This window comes from Nannobrachium achirus, assembly GCF_963921795.1.
Source record: "Nannobrachium achirus genome assembly, chromosome: 15".
Taxonomy (NCBI): domain Eukaryota; kingdom Metazoa; phylum Chordata; class Actinopteri; order Myctophiformes; family Myctophidae; genus Nannobrachium; species Nannobrachium achirus.
Genome location: NC_137822.1, coordinates 57,791,386 through 57,819,367, shown reverse-complemented (window position 1 = coordinate 57,819,367; position 27,982 = coordinate 57,791,386). Strand labels below are relative to the sequence as shown.

General features: G+C 41.1%; 1 protein-coding gene across 1 annotated transcript in view; it reads left to right on the top strand.

Annotated features, from left to right (window-relative positions):
- Positions 1–9,788: 9,788 nt before the first annotated feature.
- The window catches only part of ttc33 (tetratricopeptide repeat domain 33), a gene marked incomplete at its 3' end in the record, with an annotated part of 31,829 nt that continues 13,635 nt past the window's right edge, over positions 9,789–27,982 (top strand). Inside the window, exons 1-3 of the mRNA XM_080743750.1 lie at positions 9,789–9,840; positions 10,962–11,223; positions 21,347–21,428. Coding sequence (XP_080599876.1) covers positions 10,964–11,223; positions 21,347–21,428 — 342 coding nt within the window. The 5' untranslated portion in view covers positions 9,789–9,840; positions 10,962–10,963. The remainder of the gene's footprint in view (positions 9,841–10,961; positions 11,224–21,346; positions 21,429–27,982) is intronic.

The following is a 27,982-nucleotide window of genomic DNA, read 5'->3' as shown; positions in this document are numbered from 1 at the left end:
AATGTCAAATAATCACGATTAGACGATTATGTAATAATTGTGACAGCCCTAGTCACTATCGTCTTCCACATCCTTCTTCCTCTTGAGGGCAGGCTTCACCGTGGCTGCTGGGGCTCTTGGCTCTCCCTCAGAGTCGCTGGAGTCAAACGAAGCGATCGTCTTGGTGGCTTTCTTGGCAATAGGCTTTGATTTCTTCTTTGCCTCTCCCTCCGAGTCACTGGAGTCAAACGAAGCCTTCTTGGAAACGGGCTTTGGTTTTGCCAGAGCATCTAGAATGGACGGTTGACTTGGCATCTGTGGAGAAATGGGCAAGGTCAAATTGGACACCAAAACTGAAACTGTGATGTTTCGCTACAGTTCGCTAACTGTTTTTAAGTTTATGCACAAATTACAAATACACTTTGTAGATTAATTATTGCAATTAGTTAGGACTATGCCTCATAGCTATGACTACATGAAACAAGAGCCAAGACATTTGTTTCACAGCTCAGTATGGAGTATAAAGTAGTCCGAATTCATGCTCTATTTGGAGCCATTTGATGCAGTTTTCTATGTCAGTGGTTCTCAAACTTTTTCATGCGAAGGACCCCCAAAATGATATTTATTTGGCCACGGACACCCATCTCAAAATATCTAGTTCCAGGGACCACCCAGAAGCAAAATTTGAGTTACAAACGTTCGCTTTGAAAATGCCTATATTCAAAGATTTGCACACATTTTCACGACTTTTTCAAAAAATAGCAGATCTACAAGCTCGCAGCCGCACTGCTATTTTTCACTGGTTAACCCATTTAGAACGGGTACACATTTTGTGTATCATTATTTTATGCTTTAACTATTGAAAAATAGCAGATATACAAGCTCACAGCGCGGCACGCTATTTTTGAAAAGTCGTGAACATTAGAATTTTGACCCGATTCTATAAGTGTCTTTTGAATCCTTCTAATTCTAGGCCTAAATGGGTTAAAGCATTCAATAATTCTAGGCCTAAATGGGTTAAATGTCCACGATACGATTATTTGAGGGTTTTTTTTGGGGGGGTTTTTTCGCGATAAACGATAATCACGATTATCGTCCGATCTCTACTTGTAGATCAGCGGTGTGCGACGCAGTGTGCAGCCAAGTGTAACTCAGGCTTTTAGAGATCAGAGGAGCGGTGTCAGGCGTCCTCCCAGGGCCCTGCACTGGCTTTAATGAGGGCTGTCACGACCAAGGGAAAACAGCAGATCTACAAGCACACAACGCCTCGCATTGTGTGCTCGTAGATCGGCTGTTTTCACATGACGACGACGACGATGCCCACTGGACTCTGAAGAAGTGCAATGACCCCCTGTAATTCTCTCCACTGTCAGGGGAAAACAAAGAAAAAAGAAGAAGAGCGCATTGTCAGAATTGTTTGGAGGTTTTCCTTTTTGTGAATTTGATTGAGGTTTTTAAAGATAAGAAATCCATGTTATTTTTTTTTCTTCCTATTTTTTGTCGTTGTAAAGATTTGTCTGAAATTGTCTGTCCCCTAATTTTTTTTATATATATATATATAAAGAATTGAATATATTTATCAGTGCTTTAAGTGGGGGTTGTGAATGTTATATTGGAAGCAGAATTATGAACATATTTCCCTCCTCCCCCACACACACACACACGCCTGTGTTAAGGACTATTGCTGGATGATCTTGCTTTTTTTTTTTTTACTGCCTTTCGAATCATCATTATCACGTTTTCCTTTTAATTTAACCACACTTATTCTGATATCCTCGATCGTCCTTTCGGACGAAAATGAACACTCACTACTCACGAGAGGTCCGTCACGACAGAATCGCGTCGTGACGGGATTATTATTCTGTTGCGTTACTTTTATTTTTGCGTCGTTCAGATTTAATAGGAAATATTAAAATATAGGAGCATTAGCGAATGACATGCCTTTCTGTAATGACATTGAAGTTTGTGTTCCTGCCACTTGGACCTTTTACACGCCAATCCATAAAGAAAATATATACATGGGGCCCAGGACCAATTTGAATGCGATTAGTACTTGGCTACATGCAGTGCGTAGACAATGTATTTTGGCAAGGAATAGCCTACATACCTAATGTCATTGTTACATGTGCTATGGATGTGCTGGTTCTTTTTTTTGTTTTGTTTTTTGTTAAGGGTGCATTTTGTCCTCTCTTTCCCTTGGGGGACGACTTAAGATGAAGGTTTACATATTTAACCCATTTAGGCCTAGGATTATTGACCATTTTAACTATTGAAAAATAGCAGATATACAAGCTCACAGCGCGGCACCGAGTGCCGCGCTGCGAGCTTGTAGATCTGCTATTTTTGAAAAATCATGATTTTTTCTTTGCAAGTCTCTGAAAATATCTATTTAAAAGCGAACATTTGTAACTCAAATATTTGCTTCTGGGGGGTCCCTGGAACAACATATTTTGAGATGGGGGTCGGTGGCCAAAATACCTGTAATTTTGGGGGTCCTTGACATGAAAAAGTTTGACCACCACTGATTTAGAGAAAGGATTTAGAAGACGGGTCAAAGATCGGGTCAAAGATATCCAAAGACTTGGTCACGTTTTTCACGATTTTTCAAAAATAGCAGATCTACAAGCTCGCAGCGGGGCACTCGGTGCCGCGCTGTGAGCTTGTAGATCTGCTATTTTTCAACAGTTAAAGCATAAAATAATGGTTAAAAGTGGTTCAAATCTAACGCGACTCGGGCGCGTTCCAGGTATTTGAGTGTTAAACCTGAGTCACCCTGGGAGAAGTGTCTTTATTTTATTTTGTACATCATGAATATTATGAGTTGTATCCCCAATATGTTATCCAGATGATTTTCTTAAGTAAACGTCTTGTCATTCGGTTGCCTTCTTATCAGCACTGTTGGTTTTCAGTTCTGTGAGAAACAATATTGTCATCTCCTTGCACTTGTCGATTAATTACAATCTGGGAATTAGTTAACTGTAGTTTAATGAAGGCACTATCACAATGATGCATGTTCTCTTGGTCAGTGGTTCTCAAAGTGGGATCCAGGGACCCTCGAGGGTCCTCGAAGGAGTTCCAGGGGGTCCCCGGCTAAATTGTTTAACCCATTCTGCATCCATCCATCTTCAACCGCTTATCCGGAATCGGTTCGCGGGGGTAAAGCTGGTTGCACACTGCTGCGTTTTCAGGGCAAGGAGAGAGAGAGAGATGGAGAGCAAAGGGACCGAGTGGTGCGCGAAACGGGCGGCTGTGTGCAAACGTGACTGACATAACGTGAGGTTGATTTTTTTTATTCACGCGCTCCGAAATTCACTCCGATATTCGGCCCGAAAAACGCAGCAATGTGCAACCACCTAAACAGTTCCAACTGAGACTTCCAGATTTCCTTATCCCGAGCAACTTCCTCCACTCCCTCAGGGAGTATACCGAGGCGTTCCCAAGCCAGTTTGGAGATATAATCCCTCCATCTGGTCTTTGGTCTGCCACGGGGTCTCCTCCCAGTGGGACGTGCATCGAGGACCTTCCTAGGAAGGCGCTCGAGGGGCATCCATTCCGTACTAGATGCCCGAACCACCTAAGCGGACTCCTTTCCAAGTGTAGGAGCAGCGGTTCTACTTCAAGTCTCTCTGGGGTGACTGAACTTCTCACCCTAATCCTAAGGGAGATACCAGCCACCTGTCTGAGGAAACCCATTTCGGCCGCTTGCACCCACGACCTTATACTTTCAGTCATGACCCACACTTCATGACCATAGGTGAGAGTAGGAACGAAGATTGCTCGGTACAGGTATTTTTAAATTCAGGTCTGTAGACCTTGCCAGCATTGATCCTCATTGATTGTACCTTATTTTGAAGATCCACGGAAGCCACAAGTGTGTCCATGTTTCATAAAATTCACACTGCTGTAACATCGAACAGCGTTTTCTTTCACCCAGAAAAGAAAATGTTAAAGCGCCCATCCGCCGCATAAATATGGCACGTTGAGAAAAAAAAAAGCTTTGCCTGGCGATCGACACAATCTGTAGTAGAATCCGAGGTAAATGCATTTTTCTGCATCCCTGTTAACATTGAATTTAATCCTAACCCAAACCCAAAAGTCAAAGGATTTAAGAATGTTGAATATCTTTTAATCATTTTAACAACACTAATCGTGTATGGGGTTCCCTGGCACAACATATCTTTTGATGGGTGTCCTCGGCCAAATGCATTAATTTGAGGGTCCTTGACGTGGAAAAGTTTGAGAACCACTGTTGTCCTGCCCTGTCTACTCTGTCCAAACCCTTCAAATTGATCCAAATGAGCTCTCTGGGTTATTGTTGATGATTCTGAGGTATGGAACGGTTATAATCAGGTCAATTTTAATGAATGTCTGCAGCGGATCTACTAGTGAGAACTAGGGCATTCACGAAAAGTGTTTTTTAGTATTCGAATTATTCGACCTCAAAGTATTCAAATAGTCGAATATTCGACAGGACTGGACAAACTGTCAAATATTAAGTAAGCAAGAGGTGAACATTGTGAAAATAGCCGATCTACATGCTCACAACGGCTCGCGTTGCGAGGCGTTGTGAGCATGTAGATCTGCTATTTTCACAATATTTATCTGCGGAACAGAGTCACATTAAATGTAATACCTACAATTCCAAGTGCTTGTCAGGGTGGGGGTCCCCAGTTCAAATATGTTTATTTTGGGGCTCACGGCCTAAAAAGGTTTGAGAACCCCTGGTATAGAGCATTAACAAATTCATCCACCAGGGGCATTGACAACTCATTCTTATGACTTCCTATCTAGCCAAGCTTTATAAAATATATATGTTTTAAAGAGAAACCAATACAACAATTAAAATAAGCGAATATTCGACTTCTGTGAACAACGTTGAATAGTGACTTTGATATTCAAATACTCCAATATTTGGTGAATGCCCTAGTGAGAACCCTCTCATCTCAGTACAAATCTGTTAATTCGACTCCATGGACACCCTTCAGTTGAATTAACTCAGATTTGTACGATGTAGTTGGATGCACGCATGCAAGTATTTGACGCGAGCGTACATAAAACTGGAAATAAAGTTGTATGGACACATTTCTTACAGAAGTATTTGCGACTGAACAGCATTTCTGTCCCCACTATTTGTAGCTTTTAGCATTCAGTGCTTTTGTCTTAAGACTGTTCTAATGCATTACATTTAAGTCAAATTCACAAGATAAATGGTAGCATTGGCATTGCAATGGTGCTAAAGTGACCGACACATGTATACTGTAATTGACAGGAATTATTTGGAATGCAAGGGGAGACAGAAATTGTGACCATGAGTAGCTTTTTACAGCTTGTCCTGTCTGTATGTTTAGGACTGAAAACTGGCCAATATTGATCCATAAGATTAAGGATCAATATTTGTTTTAATGTATAGTCTTTGAACTACTATATTGATCATGGTAAAGATACACTCTGTGGTTTTTAAAATATTAGCAGGATTTCAAACCACTTCAACCCCGGCACCCGTTTTGTGGTAAAAGCCTTCACAGAAAATCGCTTGTGGATCGTCTTATTTGAAGCGGAAGCTTTTCCCACGATAACCAAAAACAGAAAAGACTAGTATAGAGCAGTGTTTCTCAACCTTTTTTTCTGCATGGGCACACTTTTCATGTCCCAAGAATCCATGGGCACACCGACATAATACGGGGGTGTAAATATCGTCACTGTCGGGAAGAAACCTTGTATCTCCCAAGTTTCAAATGTGTACGTTTCTTTGCAAAGTAAAGCCCTTCTTCATCATACAAGGCCGTCGCACAACAGTAGTGAAAACAGCAGATCTACAAGCACACAACGCCTCGCACCGCGAGGCGTTGTGTGCTTGTAGATCGGCTGTTTTCACTAGTTTAAATCATTTTTTAAATGATAAATACAATACTGGCTTTCAAGCAGTTTCAAGGGGCACACCAAAGTCCTGGTGACTCCTGTCAACCATATAGGGTTTAAGTGGTTAAAGCTTCTTTTGTTTTTGTTTTTTTGTATGTGTGAAACCATGATGTTTGAACAACCTCTGGTATTATGAGTGGCTGGTCCTTAAAGCGGGCTATTCATGGCAGTGGTTCTCAACCTCTGGGTCGGGACCCCCAGGTGATTAACTTAATGTGCAACATGGTTTGAAAACCAACAAAGTTTAAGGGTATGGAGGGTGTCTGCACATTTCTAAAGTGACAATGTAAGTGAAATTTAATTGAATAACTCTAAAATGACAAATTAATCATTGGCCAAATTGTCAAATATCAGAAATTGTCAAATATCAGAGGCAGGAATTGTGAAAATTGCTGATCTACATGCTCACGACGCCTCTAGAAACATGTTATACAAAATGTAATGCCTCAACTCTTGGTGCTTGTCAGGGTGGTGGTGGTGGTGGGGGGGGGGGGGGGGGGTTCCCCAGTTAAAAAATGTGGGGGTTGCGGCCTGAAAAGGTTGAGAACGACTGGTTTATAGGAAGTGTCATCGTATCAGTCTCAACTGCTTCTGATAAACATTGTTCTATTTTTGTTTGGTGTGTAAAGGGACCCTGTTAGCAGAATGACCGATGTAAATTCCAATGGACAGTGTTGAAATCATTTATATACACAACTGCCTAATAAACAGCTAAATTGCACACATTTCAATGATTTTAGACCCAATGCTTTTTAACTGGGTGAAAGCCATTGTTCTTTCAGTGGAGGGGGTGGCTTTCAAGCAGTTTCAAGGGGCACACTTGAGCCTTCTCAGGGGCACACCAAAGGTCCCCAGGCACAATGGTTAACTTGAGAAACCAGTGGCGTCGGTTCAGAAAAAGCTAAGGTATGGCAACATGACGGAAGGCGCGCGTGCAAGACACCAGTCATGTTGCCATACCTTAGCAACAGGCATGATACATTTATTACATTTTAAGTACATTTTAATTTTTCCTGTTTCTTGGGCTGGATATGGCAGCCTGGAACGGTTGTTCAAGTGCAGCTAAACTTGGCATGTTAGTAAACGTGCCACAATTAACAATAATGCATTGCACCTCTGCAGCTGACCTGGGAATATACCATCTCGTCAACCTACTCCTCCCGCGGGGGAAATTCGGGTATCGCAGCCCAACCCAGCTGCTTTTTTTCAGCTTAACCCAGCTGAACCCAGTGCAGCCCACAAGGAGCGCGAGGGGGGGAGCAGTGATGGCTGGAGCAGGGAATCGTACCTGTGACCTCTGGGGTCTCCGGAGTCCTAGGTGTGGACACTAACCACTCAGCCATCACTGCTCAATTGAGAATACAATTCTAATACCTTGTTAAAGTGACCATTTTGTGAAAATTTTCATTTGTAGTTATTTTACTGTAATTTAACAACATAATAACCATCACAGATAGACTAAGAGACATTCATGGATTTGTATTTAAAAGTAACTTTTATTTCCCCCCCCTGGACCCAGGGTATGGCAGCTGCATACCCCTGCCATACCCAATTGACGCCCCTGTGAGAAACACTGTACTACACGCACACCCAGCGTTGTTGCCAGATTCTGCTGGAGAAGCAAGCAACCAGGTGTATGAAAACAAAGCCCTAATTATTGAGACATGGCAACACTGCCAAAACCATGTTGCTGGATTATACAGTTAGCAGGGCAATGATGCACATTTGGGCATTAACGGAAAAGTCGACAAGTCGACTCAGTCAACTTCATTACACAAGTCGACTCCCACCAGTTTTGAAAATAGCACATCTACATGCTCACAACACCTCTCAAATTTTCACAATTTCTGCCTCTATATATTTGACAATTTGGACAATGTTTAATTTGTCATTTTAGAGGTATTAAAAAAGGCCTTAAATTGGCACTTTAGAAATGTGAAGATACCCTCTATAGTACACTTAAAATGTATGTTGGTTTGTTTACAGTTGAGTGAGAAAACAATGTTGCACATTAAGTTAATCATCTGGGGACCCCCAAAGTAATTGGGGGGGTTGTGTGTGATGTGATGACGTGATCAAACGATAAAGTAGACTTCAACTCAACTTTTTACTGAGTCGAGTCGACTTGCAAAAAAGTCGTTAATGCCCTAATGCACATACACACAGAGATAGTGAAGTGAATTAACAAAACTCTTACTTTATTTGAAATAAAATAAACATGTAAATACTGACTGGATTTTAAATCCCATGCCCTTTTACTTTTTCTGAATTACTCTCCTTAACAGAAATACATGACAATAACATTTCTAGATACGGAAATAACGTAACAGTCAGAATGTAACCACACAACGGTGACACAACATTTGCTTTGAAATAGTGGAGCAAAAGGACCTCAAATTCCTAGAGTGAAGTTGTTGGTTGCAATCCACCTGTGGGCCACAGGTGGATTGCATAATGCAATTTGCTTTCATGTGGCATATCAAATTATTCTGTTGTGTCTCTTGTGAGATCTTAATTTTATTGCATATTAAAATAAAAAGTAGTTTTTTTTTTGATAGGGCAGGAGTGGGCAACTTTGATGATGAGAGGGGCACTATATTTCACACTCACTCCAGAGGGACACAATGCATAGTCAAAAATAGCTGATCTACAATCTGCTATTTTTACTTTTTTTTTTTTATTGGAATTAATTCTTTTTAGCCATTTTTTTACTGGAATCCTGAAAAGTAACATTAGGCCTATTATTTAATTTCAAATACATTTATATGTGGAATTGTAACAAGCTGAAATCAAAAATATATCAGTATTCCGATATTAACCTGCGGGCCGCATTAAGTGAAGGTCTTTGGCCACATGATGAGAGGGCCACTATTTCACACTCACTCCAGAGGGCCACCATGCATATAGTGAAAAATAGCTGATCTACAAGCTCAAAATGCGTTGCAATCTTCTCCCTGTGATGTGGCCCGCTTAGTGGTTGTGGCCCTAAGCGACCGCTTAATGTTGCTTATGCCTAGAACCGGCCCTGCCCTGAAATAAGGGACCCATAAAAATGTGTCCTCGACCCACAAATGGGTCCCGACCCAGTGTGTGGGAACCAGTGATCTCGAGTCTATACCGGTGGGGTCCGGGGACCCCTAGGGGTCCTTGAGGGTGTTGCAGGGGGTCCCCAGCTAAATGATAGTTAGGAACCAAATGGACCCTTATGGGCCTGTAACTTATGAGAGTGTACATTTATGCACTCTCAGAGATTGATTTTACAATATAAATTGGGGTCCCAGAGATGGAAATACCATTAAATGAGGCTCCGTAGCCTTAAATGCATGTCAAACGGGGGTCCTTGACATTATAATGGCTGAGAATCACTTCTCCTTATGGGGGTCCTTGCATATCTTTTCAAATGGGAGGTCCGTGGGCTAATATAAGTGTCAATTTGGGGGTCCTTGACATGAAAAAGTTTGAGAACCACTGGTCTATATGTGGTTCTCAACCTTTTCTAGCCGCGACCCCCAAAATAATCATATTTTAAGATATATATATATATATACAATATAAGAAGGTATTGTGAAAATAGCCGATCTACATGCTCACAACGCCTCGCAACATGAGGCGTTGTGAGCATGTAGATCTATTTTCACAATATCTGCCTCTAATATTTGACAATTTGGCCAATGTTTAATTTGCCATTTTAGAGGTATTAGAAAGTGAGAAAACAATGTTGCACATTAAGTTAATCATCTGGGGGTTCCCAAATAATTTTGGGGACCCCCCTGGTGGTCCCTATGATGGTCCCTACAGGATGAGAACCATTGTTCACACTACTCCAAGCCAGTGGGTGGCAGTAATGGTCGTTTGCCGATGAAACGATTAAGCCGAAGAAGAAGAAGAATCGACAACGTCAGATGTCAACAACAACAGCACATCTCTGGTGTGTAGGTTAAGGTTTGTCTTAAATGCTACGTTTTGACACATTTACAATGAAACAATGACACTGTCTTTAACCTACCAATATGTAGCTAGTGGTTTTATATCAAATACAACCTACTGACAGTGATTCAGGCTGAACAGACCTGATGTTCATGCTAATAATGCTACTGTACCATGCTAGCACGTTGTAAATAAGGTAGTTGCAGCCTAACTTGTGCCTTGCTGTTCAATAATATGGGATGTCATGACTCATGATTACAATTTGACGATTAATTGTCACACAAATAATTGCGCTTGCACGATTTGAATTGTGTTTTTCACACTAAACAAAAGGACTCCAAATGTAAACAAGCAAGCCATTGTGCTTTCTTGGGTTTAAAAATCCTTGTGCTGTACTGTGCTTTTCTATGGGAACTGCTAATAAAGTATTCAATTAATCAATCGATGAACACAGTCACAAATTGCAGTTATGACAAATTACTGAAATATACCAAAAAAGAAAATCACACCCAATGTGAAGTGAGCGGTGGTCGTGCTTGCATAACGTCTTCAGTTCAGACTAGGATTTGAGTCTAGGATGTACAGGCTATACTACATGTTTTGCTATGGCAGAACGCTGAGGAAAAAGGCTACAGACACACGCACAGCCACTCTATGGAGCGGTTTACCACCGCTCAAAAAAATACTGATATTTATATATATATATATATATATATATATATATATACACTCACGTTGCGAGGCGTTGTGAGCATGTAGATCTGCTATTTTCACAATATTTATCTGCGGAACCGAGTCACATTAAATGTAATACCTACAATTCCAAGTGCTTGTCAGGGTGGGGGTCCCCAGTTCAAATATGTTTATTTTGGGGGTCACGGTCTAAAAAGGTTTGAGAACCTCTGGTATAGAGCATTAACAAATTCATCCACCAGGGGCATTGACAACTCCTTCTTATGACTTACTATCTAGCCAAGCTTTATAAACTAGGCTATATATTTTTTAAAGAGAAAACAATAAAAAAATAAAAATAAGCGAATATTTGACTTCGGGTAACAACGTCGAATAGTGACTTTGATATTCGAATATTCAAATATTTGGTGAATGCCCTAACCCCTACTGTGATCTCTCTTCAGAGATGGCTTCATTCGGTTGGAAGAGGAAAGTGGGCGAGAAGGTGTCCAAATCCACAGTGCTGCAGTTTGAGTCCGAGGCGGAGAAGACCGCGACGAGTAAGAAGAAAGCCGTCGCCGTCGTCGCCGACGACCTCGAGTACGACGACGAAGAGGCGGACTGGCTCCACGCCACAAAGCGACGTCGGGAGACGCTGCTAGAAGACTGCACGGCCAAGAGCACGAGACTGAAGGAGGAGGGGGCCGCCCTGGCCCAGCAGAGCAGGTGAGACTGAGGCTAAGTCTTTGAATATCTTTGACCCGATCTTTGACCCGACTTCTAAATCCTTCCTCTAAATCATGCTGTTCTCAAACCTTTTCATGTCAAGGACCCCCAAAATTACAGGTATTTGGCCACGAACCCCCATCTCAAAATATGTTGTTCCAGGGACCACCCAGAAGCAAATATTTGAGTTACAAATGTTCGCTTTTAAGTAGATATATTCAAAGACTTGCAAAAAAACATGATTTTTCAAAAATAGCAGATCTACAAGCTCGCAGCGCGGCACTCGGTGCCGCGCTGTGAGATGGTATATCTGCTATTTTTCAATAGTTAAAGCAGTCAATAATCGTAGGCCTAAATGGGTTAACAGCGATACGATACGCATCACGATACATGGTAAACGATACGATACATGGACGATATTGTTTCATTCATGGCGATAAGATTCGATTCAATGATTTAAAATCGATATAGTAACTATTTACTAGCAAAGAAATTAAATCTGTGTAAAACATGTAAAAAATCTATTAATATGGAAGTAAACGCTGTGATTATCTAGCAAATACATGGACATTATATTTCAACACATATGGACAAACCCACCTTGACATGAACACAGAGATTACACACATTTATCGATAGACCAAAAGTAGCTATATGGAATGGAAAAGTAATTAGACCCATCTTTTTTTAATTTTCCCTCTTAAAATTGCCAATTACAAGGCATGCATACATAGTTTCCATACAATCAATTATTTGCATTGCAAAATGATTCGATACTGATTACTGCATTTTAAAACGATACGATACGATACAAAGCCAAAACGGTACGATATTTTGCTTTTGGAAACGATATAGTAGATCATTGCAAATTTAAAATCGATTTTTCGATTCAATTACTATATCGTTACACCCCTAGTGTGTGTGTGTGTGTGTGTGTGTGTGTGTGTGTGTGTGTGTGTGTGTGTGTGTGTGTGTGTGTGTGTGTGTGTGTGTGTGTGTGTGTGTGTGTGTGTGTGTGTGTGTGTGTCCGGTGTGTCCACACAGGACACATGCATATTCATTTGAGACGCGAGGGTAGCATCTTCAGATTTATTCACTCTGGGAGCTGGTTTAAAAAATAAAACGTATTCGGACACACCTGAATTATAACACCTTACATCTATGCCATATTACGGTACATAAACATGTAAATCTTTCCCCTTGATATCTTAGACCATATATGTTTTCCATTATAGGACATATTGAAATGAACTTTATACTTAACCACTTGAACCCAGCATCCCTTTTCTGGGGGGAACAGTCACCAAAATATAACAGATCTACAAGCTTGTAGATCTGTTGTTTTTGGAGATTAGGTGTAGATTGAAAAATAATGCACCAAAGTACATGGCAACTCAAATTTCAAATCAATTTTAATACATTTAGATAAAAATGATTACAAATTATAATTGCGGTTATGAACTTGAATCCATGGTATGCATTACACCAGTGGTTCACAAGCTGTTTTGTCTCAGGGCACCCCATGAATATTTTTTTAATCCGAGGCACCCCTACATTATAATTTTCACTCCCAGCACCTTGTATTTATAGCATATAGTCGTTGTCGGGTGGAAACCGTTCGTTTTGTATTTATCATCTAAAATATGTACTAAACTAGTGAAAACAGCCGATCTACAAGCACACAACGCCTCGATGCGAGGCGTTGTGTGCTTGACTGCTTGTAGATCGTCTGTTTTCACTAGTTTTGTGCGACGGTCTTGTATGATGAAGCAGGGCTTTGCTTTACCAAAAGACGTACACATTTGAAACTTGGAGATGCGAGGTTTCTGCCCGACAGTGACGATATTTTAGTGATTATGTTGTGAGGAAGACGTTGAGATAATAGCCATTTTGGTTAGAACTGACTGAAAATAACTTTGTACTTCAAGTTTAAAATGATGCCAAATATGTTTTCAATTGCCCAAATAAATTCCAAATATTATCAAATCATCTCGCAGCACCCATGGACTGCCGTCACGGCACCCCTGGGTGCTCCGTCACCCGCTTTGAAAACCCCTGCATTACACAACCGCGGTATTGCGGTTATTGCACCCAGCCCTAGTGAGACCCTATCCATGTGACTCCAGACCCCATGGGTCTCTGCGTGAATTAGTTTTAGGGATTATGAAAGTATTCTGCGGCACCCCTGGACTTCCATCACAGTACCTTAGGTTGCCACGGCACCCACTTAGAGAAAACCTGTTCCAAGGCAGGGGGTCTTCAACAATTGTTAGGCCAAGGACCCCTTAGCTGAGAGAGAGAGAGATGAAGCAGGGACCCCCACTATGTACTAGGGCATTCACGAATAGTGATTTTTAGTATTTGAATTATTCAACCTCAAAGTATTCGAATAGTGCTGCTATTTTCACAATATTTATCTTTGGAACCGAGTCACATTAAATGTAATACCTGCAATTCCAAGTGCTTGTCAGGGTGGGGGTCCCCAGTTCAAATGTGTTTATTTTGGGGGTCTAAAAAGGTCTGAGAACCCCTGGTATAGAGCATTAACAAATTCATCCACCAGGGGCATTGACAACTCATTCTTATGACTTCCTATCTAGCCAAGCTTTATAAACTATATATTTTTTAAAGAGAGAAAAAAAAGGCGAATATTTGACTTTGGTGAACAACGTCGAATAGTGACTGATATTCGAATATTTGGTGAATACCCTACTATGTACTGTATAAAAAAGTTTAATAGATTTCATAGATGGATTCGTAGTACTTACTATAGAGCTCTGGGTGCCCCAGTCAAGTGTATACGGGTAGATAAATCTAAATCTAAATTAATTCCGGAAATTACTTCCGGAATCTTTTTAGAAATTGATCGTTGAAAATGTGTGGAAACCCTGCATGTGTCTGCCAATGCCAATTTAGGAAGCTCTAGGTCTAGGGAACCCCAGTTGTGATTTGATTGATCAAGAAGCTTGCTTTTTCACCATCAAAAATGGCCAAAAGAGGTCGCTGTTGTACAGAGCACAGACTGCACAGTTTGTAAGCCACTGTATTTTTCCACTATCACAGGAGCTAGATGGATATTTCAGAAAAGATAATACAGTAATAGCAATGATGTGATTATACATTTGGTAATTAAGATTAGCTGACAAGTGCCGTTAAATAAAATAAGGAAATATTATATTAGCCTGTTCTTCGATATTTATCCCGTTACAATTGATCTTTTGTATTGTATTATTATTTTTGACCTAAAATCCCAAACAGTTTGTGAAGGCCCTCGTCTTGTGGACACACTGGACACAGAGTCCACATTAACCAATTAAGACCCATTAAGATTGGAAAAATAGCAGATATGCAAGCTCACAGTGTGAGCTGTGAGCTTGTAGATCTGCTATTTTTTGAAAAGCTTTGAAAATGTGTGCACACCTTTGAATAGTATTTTCAAAGAAAACACATAACACATATCTTTGCTACTGGGGGTCCCTGGAACAACATGTTTCGGAGATGGGGGGTCTGATGCCAAATACAAGTAACGTTGGGGGTCCTTGACAAGAACAAGGTTGAGAAACACGGGTTTAGAAGAAGGATTTGGGCCACATTTATAGAATCGGGTCAAAACATTCAAAGACACACATTTTCATGATTTTTCAAAAATAGCAGATGCGAGCTTGTACTGTATATCTGTTATTTTTCAATAGTTAACCCATTCAGAACTGCTACACATTGTTGTGTATTATTATTTTATGCTTTAACTACTGACAAATAGCATATCATCTACAAGCTGCCATTTTAGAAAAAATCGTGAAAATTTGAATTTTGACCTGATTCTATAAGGCCGGCTTTACACTGCCACTGAAATCTAGCCTGAATCAGATCTGAGTCACTTCAAAAGTGGAATCCGATTTTTTTTAAAATAGTCTAAATCCAAACATGTCACATTCAGGTCACATGAAATCCGATTTTGAAAAACCACATCCAGAGGTAGTTTCAAATCCGATCCATATCGGATCTGAGGACATCTGACTCAGTCTGAAAGCAGCAACCACATCCACCCCATAGAGTTATATGCAAGTCACATTCAAGTCACATCAAACTGGCCAAGCGTCACTTGCTACGCGAGCAGCGCGACCTGAGCGCGGCTGTAAATTACATCATTACAGAGCGCGAGTATTTACTATTTGATTACAGTGCACTGTGCACATGAGAAAAACAAAAGAGAATAGAGAAAACACGTGAGCTAAACAGTGAAAACGAGAGAGAAGAACGAAACAAAAGAGTAAAGAAAAGAAGAGAGAAAAACAATATTAACGTGTGTTTACTATGGTCTATTATGTCGCATTTCCCGAACGTAATCAACCAGCGTCGACGTAGTGACGTAACGTCATGACGCCTACGTCGTTACCACGGTAACCAAAGCATACATGTCGCTGCAGGGCAGCTTTGGGCTAATGCTGTCTGAACGCACAGATCAGATCTGTGTCACTTGCAAATGCTGTGTGAAAACTCTGGCCAAAAGATCAGATTTGACATCAAATCGGATTTGGGCTGGATTTGACTGCAGTGTAAAGCCGGCCTAAGTGTCTTTTGAAAAACCTATGTTTCTATGTCAGCAATCTGGCTATAGCCATCGTCAAAGAAAAGGTCCTTTTCACTTAAATGGCGCTCAGTTAGTCTGTTCTCGAGAGACTACTATGTCAGTGGTTTTCATGTGAAGGACCCCAAAATGATATGAATCTGTCCACGGACCCCCATCTCAAAATATTTAGTTCCAGGGACCCCACCAGAAGCGAAATTTTAGTTACAAATGGTTGCTTTATATATTCAAAGATTTGCACACATTTTCACGACTTTAAAAAAAATAGCAGATCTACATGCTCGCAGCGCGGCACTCGGTGCCGCGGTGCGAGCTTGTATATCTGCTATTTTTCAATAGTTAAAGCATGAAACGATGGTTAAAGTAATAATGTGTTCTCCGTCTCGATGCGTTAACTGGCTGTAATTGTGTTTGTGAGGACTAAGTGGATTCTGCTGCGGAAATGATGTCTTTCTGGCGCACAGCGGCTGCTGAGGGATTTGAAACCATGTCTGGACATTAAGCCCTTTCCTCTCCTCTGACCACGTTGACCCCTGTGACATTTTGCCGCTACCGCAGGTTGGATCAGTGGTTCTCAACCTGTGGGTCGGGACCCCAAATGATTTTTGGGGGGGGTCCCCAGATGTTTAGCTTAACCCATTTAGGCCTAGGATTATTGAATGCTTTAACCTGTGAAAGATAGCAGATATACAAGCTCACAGCGCGGCACTCTGTGCCGCGCTGTGAGCTTGTAGATCTGCTATTTTTGAAAAAGTCGTGAGAATGTGTGCAAATCTTTGAATATATGTATTTTCAAAGCGAACGTTTGTAACTCAAATTTTGCTTCTGGGTGGTCCCTGGAACTAAACAATTTGAGATGGGGGGTCCGTGGCCAAATGCATGTCATTTTGGGGGGGTCCTTCACATGAAAAGGTTTGAGAACCACTGACATAGTAGTCTCTCAAGAACAGACTAACTGAGCTCCAGTTAAGTGAAAAGGACCTTTTCTTTGACAAAGGCTGGCCAGATTGCTGACACAGAAAACATAGGTTTTTCAAAAATTCTTAGAAGGATTCAAAAGACACTAATAGAATCAGGTCAAAATTCTGATTTTCAAGATTTTTCAAAAATAGCAGATCTACAAGCTCGCAGCGCGGCACTCGGTGCCGCGCTGTGAGCTTGTATATCTGCTATTTTTCAATAGTTAAAGCATAAAATAATGATACACAATATAGTGTACCCGTTCTGAATGGGTTAATGCTTTCTCACTCAACAATAAACAGACCAACATACAGTATAAGTGTATACAGGCTATCTGCACATTTCTAAAGTGACAAATTAAGGACTTTAAAGACCTTTTCTAGTTCCTCTTGTCAAGCATTGAGCAAATTGTCAAATATTTGAGGCAGAAATCGTGAAATCGACATGCTCAAATCATGTCGCAAAATCGACATGTTCACGACGCCTCGTGTTGTGAGGCGTTGTGAGCATGTGGATCTGCTGTTTTCACAATGGAATCGATCGAGTCAAACTAAATGTAATGCCAACTCCCTACGATTCCAAGTGCCTGTGCAGGGTGGGGGGTCCCCAGTTCAAATATGACTATTTTGGGGGGTCGCGGCCTGAAAAGGTTGAGGACCACTGGGTTCGATCACTGTTTCCCAGTGGGTCGCGAGTTTAAATCCCCTTATTTGTGTCTTCCAATTAACCAAATATATAATAATAACAAAAATAACGACTGGTTTAGATCAGGACAGGAATTTCAGGGAGGCCATGAAGGCCATGGCCGTCGTTGCCCTCAGTGTGGCCTTGTGCCCCTCAAACCAATCCAATGGCATGACCTGAGGCCACAGTGGCCTTAATGCCCCAGCCCAGCTGACTGTACTACTTTCTCCTAACCTCGCCTACCAGTCTTTCTGGGGAGAAAGCCTGGTGTTCGTTCACAACAGACCGTTTGGTTTCCGCCTAAAGCGCAGAAACCACTCGAAGTGGCGTCGCTTTGATTTAGTTCCCCTCGTTTGTTTCCCCAATCACTATTAAAATGCTTGAGAAGCCTAGTGTAGTCTTGCCAGTCGCTACGAGTTGGACTAAAAGATGCACATACCAAAACTAGGCCCTAAAACTATGTCCTTGGGTGCAGGGGAATATTTGGGGTTAAAACTGAATCCGGTTGATAGTTCCGGCCAAAGTGTAGTCCGTCTAGGACTACAACATGACGTAAAGTGGTTTCCGCTCCCGACCGGATCAAACCCCGTAAAGTGAAGTGATCCCAGACTACTTTCTCCTCTGTCTCTGTCTTGTCAATATGTAGACAGTAGATACCGCTGTCTCTTTCTTTTCATGTAGTGTCTTTTGTTGAGTCTCCATCTTTAAAACAATCCAGCATCTTTGATTGGAGCATGGCTGAGCATGGATTAGATTGTAAATACCATAATTTATGTCACAGCAGATATAGACTACATTACATTTAAAATCAATTCATTCTTTCAATGGACTAAATTCTAAAATCTTGCTTTATTTGATGGCCTTCCTGCCCTGGCATTTGGCCGTTGTGCCCTCAAACAATGGACAAAGGCCAAGTGGCCTTGCCCCTAAAATGACGAAATTCCAGGCCTGGTTTAGATGCTCCTGATGTGGCCTAATCGAAGCTATGCCTCATGACCTCCTCATGTTCGTCAACTGATTTGTATGTAAAGGGAGTATTCGCACATCCACTGGATTCGGATGCAGGCGCGTTGGGACAGTGAACACTGAAGCAATCATGAAATACTATTTCATGAACAAAAATCCAGCACTCTGCCCTTGCTCAGCTGCTCGTTTTCATTTCAAAATGTCTTACACTCTTGATGAAGGTCTGGAGGGACCGAAATGAGCAGAGCAAGCAGAGCAAGAGCAGAGTGCAGGATTTTTGTTCGTGAAATAGTATTTCATGATTGCTTCAGTGTCAACTGATTTTTACCATGACTCATTCCTCTTGGATATGTGGGTCTAAGGCGGGGGTCTTCAACAGGGGGTCCAGAACCCCTAAGGGGTCCTCAGAGATGCTGCAGGGGGCGCTACCAAATATTTGTGTGATAGGAACCTTTTTTTTTTATTGTATTTATTTATTACATAGGGAGCAAAGCTCGGAAAAAGGTTTTCCAACTAGTGAAGGTTTAAGTGGTTAACTGTCTGAAAATACAATTTAATCTTCGATTCAATGGAGCTTCATTGGCATGAGAAAACATACGTTTACATTGACAAACCAAGTGTCAAAATATAATAAAAACGATTGAAAATGGGGAAGGTCTATACAGTTGGAGGGGGTACAGCATTGTGTAAACAGAGCTATGTCACATTGTGTCAGCAGTGGTTCTCAACCTTTTCAAGCTGTGACCCCCAAAATAATCATATTTTAACTGGGGACCCCCCCCCCAACTGTATACGTCCGTACAAGCAATATTCAGCAGACAAAGGGAGCAGATAACATTAAAACAGACAATTGAACAAAATGAGGGGGGAGTGCATTAAGAATTTAACAGATTAGAAATGACTAGTTTGTGGCTTACAGTCTGGTAAATCAAAAAAATATCTATATTAAAAAAAAATGTTATTCATCTCAGGTACTCAATTATTAAAAGACAGAAATAAGTGCAGATGAGAAAGGAAACATATATAGGGCTTACACAAGGTCACTTCTCAACAGGTACACGATCAAACCATTAACCCATTTAGGCCTGAACACATTATGACGCAATATTTTATGCTTTAACTATTAACTAAAAATAGCAGATATACAAGCTCACAGCGCGGCACCGAGTGCCGCGCTGCGAGCTTGTAGATCTGCTATTTTTGAAAAATTGTGAAAATTAGAATTTTGACCCGATTCTATAAGTGTCTTTTGAATCCTTCTAAGATTTTTGGAAAAAACCTATGTTTCTATGTCAGCAATCTGGCCGGCCATCGTCAAAGAAAAGGTCCTTTTCACTTAACTGGAGCTCAGTTAGTCTGTTCTTGAGAGACTACTATGTCAGTGGTTCTCAAACCTTTTCATGTGAAGGACCCCCAAAATGATATTTATTTGGCCACGGACCCGCATCTCAAAATATCTAGTTCCAGGGACCACCCAGAAGCAAAATTTGAGTTACAGACGTTCGCTTTGAAAATGCATATATTCAAAGATTTGCACACATTTTCACGACTTTTTCAAAAATAGCAGATCTACAAGCTCGCAGCGCGGCACTCGGTGCCGCGCTGTGAGCTTGTATATCTGCTATTTTTCAATAGTTAAAGCAGTCAATAATTCCTAGGCCTAAATGGGTTAATCGCAGTCATTTGTCTACTAAAATCGACCACGACAGCCCTAGTTTGACACTGAATCAGGATATCCGTTTTCATAAACAGGGACTTGGCAAACATTGGAGACCTTCTTCAGAGTCTAGGTACGGTAGTCCGTCTTCAGTCAATATTGACCGGAGGAGTTTCCAGGTAGGATGAGTCAGATGAGTGTTCCCATAATCGCATCACTAAAGTGCTCAGTAGGACAGTGCCCCAGCATAACCTCAGCCCCCACTTGACCAATGTCATACATCCACTAATATAGATTCCACTAATATAGCTGCAACTAGGGATGGGGCGATATGAAGATTTCATATCACGATTATTGTGACCAAAGAAATCGTGATTTATGATATTATCGCGATAATCAAAATCCATTATCCTGGTGGCGGAACATTTGCCAAAAAAATAGCAGATCTACAAGCTCACAACGCGTCACGTTGCGTTGTGAGCTTGTAGATCGGCTATTTTTTTTGGCAAATACATTTGATAGAGAGTGGAAAAAGACTTTATCAAGTACGTATATTATAAGTACCTTTCACCAATTATAGAGGGTTTAAATGGTAACAGATATGCAGCTCTGCAAATAAAAGGTGAATTTTGATCCCAGTGCATGACGGAGGACGATATCACGATAAATCAAATCTCCACGATACGATTATCGCGATAAACGATAATATTGCGTATCTTCCCATCCCTATCTGCAACTATCTATTAACTTTGTTGAGATTATCCCATTAAAACTGGGAAAATGTCATTTTAGTTTTGTGCAGATATTTTATATAGATATCCATTTTAGAAATAGCAGATACACAAGCTCACAGTGTGCCACTTCGTGCCGCAGTGCGAGCTCGTACATATGCTATCCACGAGTTTCCTACGCCCCATAGTGCATTGCGCAAACGTTTGCATCGATCTTCCGCCGCCGATTTACAAGCTCACAACGGGTTGCATCTGCGACGCGACGTGAGCTTGTATGTCTGCTGTTAAACCCGGAAGTTTGGTCCTGATAGTCTCCAGTAAACTCCCGCGGAAACTTGTGGATAAAAAAAAAAAAAAAAAAAAACAATCTTGAAAGTGTTTGAAGATTTTTGACAAATCTTGAAAGTGGCCGTTGGTCCTATGATTGCCCAAATATGGATTAGCGCAATACATTGTGTGTGTGTGTGTGTGCATGTGCGTGTGTGCGTGTGCGTGTGTGTGTGTGTGTGTGTGTGCGTGCGTGCGTGTCCTCCATAGACACCGGGAGGCCATTAAGAAGTGGGACGAGGCCATTCAGCTGACTCCAGACAACGCTGCTCTGTATGAGATGAAGTCACAGGTACACCTTCCACGCTGACGCCTTGTATTCCTCCTGTCTGTCCCACTGGAGCATTAGATCAGTCACTGTCAATAGGGCTGTCACAATTATTACATAATCGTCTAATCGTGATTATTTGACATTATCGCAATTATTTTGTCATAATCGTCATAATCGTGAATGTTGAAAAATGTCAGAAATAGTGGAAATAGCAGATCTACAAGCTCACAACGCGTCGCATCGCGACGCGTTGTGAGCTTGTAGATCGGCTATTTCCACTATCAATGTTATTTTTTAAGTACAGTATTTTCTGGACTATAAGGCGCACCTGACTATAAGGCGCACTGTCAATGAATGGTCTATTTTCAAACTGTTTTCATATATAAGGCGCACCTGACTATAAGGCGCACATAATAGACGTTACCGTTGCGTTATGCATCCAACAGATGGAGCTGTGCTAAAGGGAATGTCAATGTCAATGAATGATCCATATATAAGGCGCACTGGACTATAAGGCGCATTGTAGTTTTTTGAGAAAATTAAAGGCTTTTAAGTGCGCCTTATAGTCCGGAAAATACGGTATAAAGTTGTAAAATATGTCAGTAATGTATTTGTATATTTAGGTTATGTGTCATATCTACCATGTGCAACTTCAAAGCCTAAAAGCCAAACAGAAATGTAATTATCAACGACAAAAACACAATTAAATCGTTAATCGCCAATTATTTGAGTGACAATTAATCGTCATGTAAAATGTCATATCGTGACAGCCCTAGTCACTGTCAACTAGACCTGTCACACAGGCACGTGCACACATAGACATCAAAGGGGGCTTGAGCCCCTGCCCTTTTACTCGTCTGTAAAAAGTGCCCTCTCCAGACCATGAATGCAGTTTCCACTATGGTGAAAGAAATGCAAATGTCCTCTTTCCATGCCATACCCTGAAGGCAGCATTGAAGAGAATTGCCTTGTCTAAACTCTCCTGAACTTGAATGCAGCGTCTTATGTTGAAAGAATTGCCCTCTCTGTGTAGAAATCCATGCCGTTACGCCGCATCTCCAGTATTGACTTGATTATGCTTAGTTTAGTGTGGTAACAACAAGTACTGAAAATAGCCGACCTCCAAGCTCACAACGTGTCGCGACACAAAGTTACTTTTAAATATAAATCCATGAATGTCTCTTTGTCTATCTGCGCTGGTTATTATGTTGTTAAATTACAGTAAAATAACTACAAATGCAAAATTGTCACAAAATGGTCACTTTAACTATTCTCCACACTTCTCCCCATCTTGACAAAATGGTATATTCCCAGGTTCCGCAGGTCAGCTGCACAGGTGCAATGCATTATTGTTAACTGTGGCACGTTTACTAACATGCCAAGTTTAGCTGCACTTGAACAACCGTTCCAGGCTGCCATATCCAGCCCAAGAAACCGTAGAAACCTGTGTAAAAAAAAAACGGCCCAAATTCCGATCTACATGCTCACAACGCCTCGCGCTTATGCTCACAACGCCTCGCAGCGTGAGGCGTTGTGAGCATGTAGATCTGCTATTTTCACAATATAACCGTGTTACACAACATGTAATGCCTCTTATCCATGAGGACTCCCATCTCATGATTCTCAACCATTTGAATTTCAAAGACTCACAGTTTGAAATGCCTTAGGCTACTAACCCCCATTTAATGGCATTTATATATCGATGGCTCCCCAATTTATATTATAAAATCATATTAAGAGTGTACAAACTAGAGCTTAGATCGGGCCTAAAAAAAGGGAGCCCGGCCCAACCCACCCCACAGAACGGCAGCCCGAGCTCGGCCCAAAGCCCGATATATAATTGACAATTGGAGACCGACGCAGCCCGCAGCCCGACATTATAAACAAGCTTAATTGCTGCAGCAGCCTTTTTTCCTCATTTGGTGATTTGTTAAGAACAAAGTCCTTTTCCAACTGTCTTTATATATAAAAGACATTGTAGCAAGTACCGTGCTAATTATGGAACAAATAAACATCGGAGCCTAATTCTTCAATCAATCAATCAATCAAAAAGCCTTGCTGGAAAACACAGCTGACGACCGCCGCTAAATCAGGCAGCAGGCGTACAGGCTATCATAGCTATACAACGTTCACACAACGTCTATTATGATTATGATTGTTAGGATACAAAAACTGTGGACTGTTTCAACGATGTCCTCCGCTCTGCTCTGCTCGACCAGCGCTGGCAGCGCATGCATGCACACGCCACAGTGACAGCAGCACACAGTACAGTCACACACACACTCACGCTCAACTGTCAAGTTGCGCAGCGGTGCAGCGATAGAGTTATGAGCGCGCAGTTTACACAGTCACAGAGACATCATGATACTGCGCTGCGCTTGCCTACCGGATTATAAAAGCCCGACCCGACCCATAGCCCGTCATATACGTGGAAATTTGAGCCCGGCCCAGCCTGCGCCGCGCCGACACGTCGGGTCCCGTCGGGCTCGGGCTGAATTTCTAAGCTCTAGTACAAATGGAATGGGTCCATTTGGTTCCTTTTGTACAGTTACAGACCCATATGGGTCCATTTGGTTCCTTCCTAACTATCTAACATTTAGCTGGGGAACCCCCGGAATGCCCCTAACTACCATACTACATTATTATTTAGTGGTGGCATTTTAAGTCTTTAATTGACTGCGATAGTAGGAAGAGAGAGAGAGAGTAGAGGAATGACATTCAGAAAATAGCCCCGGTCAAACCGGGAATCAAACCAGGGGACTCGCTGATCTGGGCATTGCACCCATCACGTGCCCCAACCATTTGGCACATGGGTGTCTTACCAGCTGAGTGCATGCTTGGTGTGTGTCTTTCTAAGTGCAGATCTGGGACAATGTGCCAGGTTGTATTTATGGGCAGGATGTTCATTGGAAAGCATCGACCAGCGTAGCATGACTCACTTGTGGCAACTTGTTTTGAGAGAATGTTAGCAAGCTGGATATGTCAGAGATGTTCTCTGTGGTTATCCAGATAAAGAACGGAGTGGGTGGGTGCGTTCGTGCGTGCGTGCGTGCGTGCGTGCGTGTAGTAGTAGTAGTAGTTTATTTGGTCTTTTGTGATAGATTAAAAACAATACATTTCATTGTTTCCCTTTCATAGGGAGAAAAAAACAAAGCAAATCAGACCAAAAGGGTATAAGCTGAAGCCTGAGCTTATTATGCTTACCCTTTTAAACGTGTAAATAAACTTAATTTTAGAAAGAATATAAGCAAACAAAAACAGAAAAACATATAATAACATAAACAAAACTGAAAAAACACACAAAACAAACAAACAAAAACACAACAAAACAGAAACAACAATGCGTGTGTGTGTGTGTGTGTGACGTCCTTCTTTTTCTTAGGAACCAAATGTAGTGAACCTTGTACTTAGTTTATCTGTTAGTTTCTCATGAATTGCTGTTACTGTTGGTCCCCGTTGCCCTGCCAAAAGGATCGCCTTTTCCACATCAGTAGAACATCTGCTCGTCAGTGAGTTATTTGTCATATTCCATCCTGATTGGCTGAGATTGACTTCCAAAGTTTGCAGAAGTGCTCCGTTTTGAACAAAATGCCTCAAATCATGAACACACTATGCGATTTCCGTGAAAGTTTTCACCCCACATTCCGACTAGGCCGATAAAGACATTTTCTGTGGAAAAAAAAGAGTGAACCAGTTATAGACCCCTGGGGACGCACAACTGGGATTTCTAGAGAACTCAGCACAAAAAGAAAGGAAACTTGGTCCCTTATATCTCCCCTTTAGTAACATGAATTTGTATTGCGTTTTATATCATTTTTAACGTTGATTCGTCACCTTTACAAGGAGGTACAGACTGTAAGGATCTGGCATTCGTGGAATGAGCAACACAGCCAAACGTGTGGCTAGCTCCCCTCCAAAAATGGTCAAAATGGCATGGGAGGCCTGCAATACTGTTCTTCACCTTTGTTGTTCATTGAATAATTGCACTCTCCCACAGTAATAAAGAAAAGAAAAAACAGCACATATTGGCCATTTTTACTCTTTGTTAATTTTAAGCTCAGTGTCAGGGAAGCCCAAAACGAGAGTGAATGCCAGCAGAACAGTATATTGCAAGCCATTTTGGCAAAATCTCTGTCGGCGCTACCCAAACATTTGGCTGTATTGCTTATTCCACAAATGCCCGATGCATACAAGCTGTACCTTGTTGTAAAGGTGACGAAACAACAATAAAAATGATATAAAACACGTTATTATTATTATTAAAGGGGAGATATAATGGGCAAGTCAATTTTCCTATCTTTCTGTGCTAAGTTTACGTAGAAAGCCAAATTCTTCCCTAATCCCCATTGTCTCATCTATCTGTATGTGTAACTGTATCTATTTTCCCGTGCTGTATCTGTAGCACGATGGTATTTCCCCTCATTGCCTTAACCTTTCATGTCACATTCTGGCAGAGTTTTGTCTCGACATTATCCATTAAAGGACATTCGAGACGGAAGTCATTACGGGAGCCGGCCAAGGAAAATGAATTTATGCCTACCCTGCTCTCTTCTGAGCATTTGGGAATTCCTCGTCGTGACTCTTGAATTAAAACCCATTTAGGCTTAGAATTATTAGAATGCTTTAACTATTGAAAAATAGCAGATATACAAGCTCACAGCGCGGCACCGAGTGCCGCGCTGCGAGCTTGTAGATCTGCTATTTTTGAAAAAAGTCGTGAAAATGTGTGCAAATCTTTGAATATATGTATTTTCAAAGCGAACATTTGTAACTCAAATTTTGCTTCCGGGGGGTCCCTGGAACTAAATATTTTGAGATGGGGGTCCGTGGCCAAATAAATATCATTTTGGGGGTCCTTCACATGAAAACGTTTGAGAACCACTGACACAGTAGTCTCTCAAGAACAGACTAACTGAGCTCCACTTAAGTGAAAAGGACCTTTTCTTTGACGATGGCTCGCCAGATTGCTGACATATAGAAACATAGGCTTTTCAAAAAACCTTAGAAGGATTCAAAAGACACTTATAGAATCAGGTCAAAATTCAAATTTTCACAATGTTTCAAAAATTGCAGATCTACAAACTTGCAGCGTGGCACTCGGTGCTGCGCTGTGAGCTTGTATATCTGTTATGTTTCAATAGTTAAAGCATAAAATAATGTGAGTGAATAATGTGTACCCGTTCTAAATGGGTTAAGGTCCTGATGACATGCGTTGCACACAGACAAACCCAGAACCAACATGCGTAAGGCAGGCATCCGCTTCTCCATTTCCGCTGTGCCCATTAGATTATGTCCCAATGTGTTTGATTACACGCAGCGTCGACTAGGAATGGGACGATATGAAAATGTCATATCACAATTATTGTGACCAAGTGTTTGATTTTTTTTATTTTTTTTTCACTGACGAAAACTAAATAAAAACTAAGCTGTGATGACTAAAACTAAGACTAAATATATTGACAATTTCGTCAACAAAATAAAAAAAAAACAGACGAAAACGTTAGGGAGGGACTAGTGTAGAAGAGTCATTTTATGTTTGGTTGCTCTCAGGTGTTGCATGCTGAAAATAGCAGATCTACAAGCTGCGTGACGCATTGTGAGCTTGTAGATCGGCTATTTTCAGCATTCAACCTAGTGTCAAATCAGTCCTTACGATGCCATCAAGGCCTGCCAAAATACATTTTTTTGTCGACAAAAATTAGACTAAAACTAAAACTTTTCAGATGACTAAATTATGACTAAAACAAAATGAAATGTTATTCAAAAGACTATGACTAAAACTAAATCAAAATGTGCTTAAAAAACAACATTGTTGTGACCAAAGAAATCGCGGTTTACGATATTATCACGATAATCAAAATCCATTATCCTGGGGCTGAACTTTTACCAAAAGATAGCAGATCTACAAGCCCACAACGAGTCACAACGCGACGCGTTGTGAGCTTGTAGATCGGCTATTTTTTGGCAAATACATTTGATAGAGAGTGGAAAAAAGACGTATATTATATCAAGAACGTATATTATACGTACCTTTTACCAATTACAGAGGGTTTAAGTGGTACCGGATATGCAGTTCGGCAAATAAAAGGTGAATTGATCCCAGTGCATCACGGAGGACGATATCACGATAAATTGAATCTCCGCGATACGATTATCGTGAGTGTTTTTTATCGCGATAAACGATAATATCGTCCCGTCCCTAGTCGACAGTGTCTTATTTGGTGCTCCAGACTCGTGTGTTGGAAGCGTTTCACATGGATCTCATCAGAACTGCTGCCAGTTCATATAATAGGTCCTCACTAATGTTCATAATAAAATTGCAAAACATTCTACTCTGTCCAAGTCTCTTAGGAGAGCTGTGGGAACTTCAGAAATCCATAGTCTTGTGACATCATCGTTTGACAGATTGTTTTTTTAAAACAATATTTTTGAAAAAATATGTATATATTTTTTTATTATCGCAAGAACAATAGCTTCCACTTTAACATTGCAACTGTTCAGGAATAGAAAGCCTGCATTTTCTATTAGCTTGGATTCCCCGTTGATGACACAAGACTATGGATTTCTGAACTTCC